The sequence below is a fragment of the Pterocles gutturalis genome, unplaced genomic scaffold (assembly GCF_000699245.1).
Source record: "Pterocles gutturalis isolate BGI_N339 unplaced genomic scaffold, ASM69924v1 scaffold22948, whole genome shotgun sequence".
Lineage (NCBI taxonomy): Eukaryota > Metazoa > Chordata > Aves > Pterocliformes > Pteroclidae > Pterocles > Pterocles gutturalis.
In genome coordinates, this window is record NW_010121066.1 from 1 (window position 1) to 4,525 (window position 4,525).

Genomic DNA, 4,525 nt, shown 5'->3' on the forward strand with positions numbered 1-4,525 from the left:
CTTGCTCTTGTTAAATTGCATTAAATTTAAATGTCCAACTTGGAACACTTCGAGAGGTAAGTCTTACACAGGCCTCTCCTTCACATCACTGAGTGAACGTAAGCGGTTTGTATCCAAGCTTCCTAACACTTCACAGTATGTATCTGAAGCAGAGCTGGGGGGAAAAAATAAAAAACACCACAAAACCATACAAACAAGGAAAGTTAAACTATTTAGCTGTACGTATCCTCTGTTCTTGCTTCTTGTGGTTTTTTTAGTCTTTTATGTTTGGTGTGGTTTTGGAGACATTAGAGTGTACTAGAGTTATCTAAACATGTGCCTTATTTTACAGTGCATGGGTTGAATATGTTAATACTAATCTCTTAGTGAGCTTCAATTCTAGCATCAGTTACCATAGCTTTATCCTCAGATCAAAGCTTCCCTGTACTTGACTATTCAAAGGTGAACATCCCTCAGTAAAAAGAAAGGGGAACTTTTACTTAACAGTTTTCATTTAACTTGACCAAAAACCTTGCATTTAAATTACCATGTACAATGCTTATAGAAAAAGCTGTACATTTTATGGTTAATTTTTGAGCTTTGTGTTTTCTTAACTTTAGGATATTCATCTTGCAAAACGTTTCTATGATATGGCAGCTGAAGCAAGCCCAGATGCTCAGGTTCCAGTCTTCCTAGCACTTTGCAAGCTTGGAGTGATTTATTCCTTGCAGTATGTACAAGAAATCAATGTAAGTAATGCAGAATTAAAAGGAAAAACAACAAATGTACTTTCAATTTTTTTAAAGAAGCTTGAGTTGTATTTTACTTAAGTAGGAGTCTTACTTGAGCCTTCTGAAAACTTAGGATAGATGTGTCTTGTGTTGTTGCATATTAAGTTACTGAAGCTGTGATTCCTATTTCGTAGTTGTGCAATTGCTTGAAACGGAAATGTGCACAGCCAGTACTCTTCTGTGCTATTATTCTCTTGAAGAGAATTACCCTAACCTGTTTGACTCTTCTTATCTGTGACCATCTGCTATCAAAGTTCAGCAGATGATTACAGTGACAGTGTAGTGACATAGTTGCTGTTCAGGAAAAAAGTACTTTTTTATAGCACTAATTCTCATGCTATTTTATATTCGGCTGTAACAATCCCACTTGACTTGTGTTTGATTTCTATGGGTAGAAAAAAATATTATTTGTATTAGATAGTTTAGCAATTGTACAGAGTTTCTGCTGAGTGATGGCACTGAAAAAAATATTTGCCTGGAATTTAGGTTACTTTTTTCTGTATATTCTCTGAAATATTTCTCAGTGTTCTGACATCTTACTGCCTTTTGGATTACTTAATAAATTAAAATAGTATGGAAGTTGTTACCACTTAAAGCAAACACAAGGTCAGGCAATCCAGCTGAGTTTGACAAAATTTAAGTCTTGAGACTGGGGACTTTCAGGAGTGGCAGTCAAAATACTCTAAATCAATTGAGCAAATAGCCATGTAGCACTCACAGAAGCTGGTAGGCAGAACACAGATATTCCAAGTTTTAAGTCTGTTAATGCACACTAAATTGACAGTGACTCCATAGTACTGTCAAATAACAGCAGTGAAGCAAAAAGTGTGTGTTGGCTAATGCTTATGCAAATAGAAGTCTGATAAAAAGGCAGTTCAGTCAAAACTAAGAGTAAGTAATTTCAACTTCCCTGTACCTTATCTGTACAATTCTCAGCATTGTACCACCTAAATGTCCTGGGGCTTAATGATCTGTCACTCGTGGTAGTTGTCTGATGGCTTCCAGTTTGGCTGGACTGACCAGTTACTGCCTCTGTGTATGTGGTACTTGCTCCTCTTTCTTTAAAAAAAACTAGGATGGTTGCATATCTCATTTTTATTTAAATTATGCACATTAATGCTCTGTATGTGAAAGCCACAAAGCTACATATCAAGATCTTTCATCTCCGGAACAAAAAAATAGAATAGCTTATCCTATACATTATGGCTCTTAGTCTTATTGGCATTTAGTTCTTGGAAACTAGGAATGTCATTAATGCAGTACTATTTTTTCAGAGTGAAAAAACTACTGAAATTTTAGAACTGGTACATGAAAAATGTTACAAGTCAAATTTAAAATCAAAGTAACTTCTTATTCTTCCCCTGTGACCTGATGATATGGACTTCTTGTTCCTTAGATAAGGGAAGTATTCTCACATATTGATATGGACCAGCTGCTGGGGCCTGAGTGGGACCTTTACCTTATGACCATCATCGCCTTGCTTCTGGGAACAATTATAGCTTACAGACAAAGGCAACATCAGGCAATTCCCAGACCAGCAGGACTGCGGCCAGCTGTGCCTCAACAAGAACCACCACCAGAGCATCAACCACCGCAATAGCAACAAGAGCCTCAGTGAAAGAACTCGATTTTTCCAAAAGGAACAATTTTCATTGTGATTTAGGACTTTGGATCAATGTTCCCTCCCCCAAAAGAGGCGCAAAGAAGTTTAAAAAAAAACAAAGTTTGAAAGCTGCTTAGAATGATGCCTTTTTTCAGGGATAAGAAAATTATTTAGAAACTGATTTGAATGTTATTTCAGTGCCAATGGAATAACACTATGGCTTTTTTCGTGGAAACAAGCGTGCTACTACAGAAATGTTGCCTGCGGTATCTAGTTCCTCTTTATTCAGAGTCCTTTTCATCTCCTAGAGAGAGCAGAAGGCTACCACTGGAAGGTTTTTGCCTGCCTGATAGCTGCTGCCCTATCTGAAAGTTATAACTAAATAATTTTATGGCCAATTAAGTCCAAGAAGCTGAACTATATTTAAAGTCTAAAAAGACTAGAGCTGTATGAACTTATATTCTTACCTGCTTCCCGACTATTTCTACAATCCTTATTTCATTAATTCTTAGTATTTCTTCCACTTTGGTCTTTTTATGCTGTCTTGGATGGTTTAACATGGATTATTTATAAACTCTGTAAAACTAAGCCAGCAAACATGCCACTCTCCACTTGTGCTTTTTTGTTTTGAGTATTTTCCTCCATTCCCCTTAGACTAGACAGTTCTCAGTAGACAGTATGTAGCCCAGAAGGTGGGTTGGGACAGATTGGGTCTGTAAAGCTCATCAGTTGAAAACTATCCACACAGTGCCCAGATCTCTCATCCTAAAACATTTATGGAGCCTATGTACTTTGGCATAAAAACAAATTGGTAGTGTTCCTAAATTATTTAAACTTGCTCTTGTAAAGAGGCTGAGTCTACATTGCAGAAAGCACCAGTATTATTGTGGACACTGAAGGAAGGACAGAGACAGAAATGACAGTGAGTTAGCTTACTGTTTTGTTTTGGGTTTGGAGGTGAAAGTTCTATGTTTAATTTTCAACAATCCTATAAGTGATATGCACTGCAAGAAGGTCTTCATGCATGAGATACCACACATGTTTCAGCTCCATGCATCTGTTTAATGCACCTACAGAAAAGGGTCCCAAAGTTCCATATTCCCTACAAAAGGGCATGGGCTTATGCCAGTGATGCTACTCCAAAATTTGGATGACCGATAAAAATCATACATTAGATTACAGCAGTGCTCTGTCTGTCACCAACCTCTCTTGTACCTGACATACCATAAGAAAGTCAAAATAACGTCTCTGGCTGTGTCATCTTGAGGATCCCTTGCAATAAGAAAATCCAAAGACAAAGAAGACTAATGCTTTATGACTTCCTGATACCACCAGGTCAGTGCAAAGGCCTTTTAATGAGTGTAAAGAATACTACCTGTGGACTGATGTTTTTAGACTGCAAGAGGAATATTCACTTAATAATGATTTTCACTGAACTATAATTTCAGGGGTTGGGGGTGGGAAGCAGCAGGGGAGTAGCTTAGAGGCAAGTAACGCAGAAGTTTGTCTTCTTACTTAGCAGTATTTGTACTGTACTAGCATTAAACCCTTTGATTATACTGTCTTAAAGCTGAATGAAATATGAATGAGGAGGCTTTAGCTGCTTTCTGACAAAAGCTGTTGTGTTCAAAGGGTTAAAGGCTTCCTTTCGTGCAAGCTTTTTTTTCTAGTGGATTGGCAGCAACATATCAATACACTTTAGATTTTAGTTTGGTAAACAAGATAAGCAATCTACTTTCTTGTAAACCAAAATGACATGGCTGATAAGTATTAAAATATAGGTAGAACTTTTCAGTACTTTGAAATGCTTATACTGGCTGTGTGAAGACAAGTCTTTAGTTTGGAGGGTTGCAGCATGTGATAGAGAAGTCTTGTTCAGTCTTAATCATCATTAGCAGGTGGAACAGTATTGAACTTAAAGGTAGTGTCTAAAATGTACAGCACTCGCCAGCTGCATTTCTAAGATATCTGTGACTTCTGAACACTCCCTCTGAAGTGTTTTTGCCTCTGTCACTTAATAGCTCTTTCTAGCTTGGCATGAATACATTAAAGATTATATGGAAAATGTTTTTCAGTTAAATACCATTGGTTCATTAGTATTGGTCTTTTAGGATGTTTAACAATTTTGTTACTGCATTATTGAAATATTTTG

General features: G+C 37.0%; 1 protein-coding gene across 1 annotated transcript; it reads left to right on the plus strand.

The window, feature by feature from the left end:
• The first annotated feature begins 603 nt into the window (after nt 1-603).
• Nucleotides 604-2,508, plus strand: LOC104464431 (protein sel-1 homolog 1-like). Its single transcript, XM_010077129.1, has 2 exons — nt 604-728; nt 2,167-2,508. The coding sequence occupies exons 1-2, from the start codon at nt 630-632 to the stop codon at nt 2,368-2,370; spliced, it is 303 nt and encodes a 100-aa protein (XP_010075431.1). The 5' UTR covers nt 604-629; the 3' UTR covers nt 2,371-2,508.
• Nucleotides 2,509-4,525: the final 2,017 nt, after the last annotated feature.

Coding starts and splice junctions, on each gene's coding strand:
- LOC104464431 (XM_010077129.1), top strand. CDS start 630: ATGGCAGCTGAAGCAAGCCCAGATGCTCAGGTTCCAGTCTTCCTAGCA. Junction 729..2,166: donor AGTATGTACAAGAAATCAAT/GTAAGTAATGCA, acceptor CTTGTTCCTTAG/ATAAGGGAAGTATTCTCACA.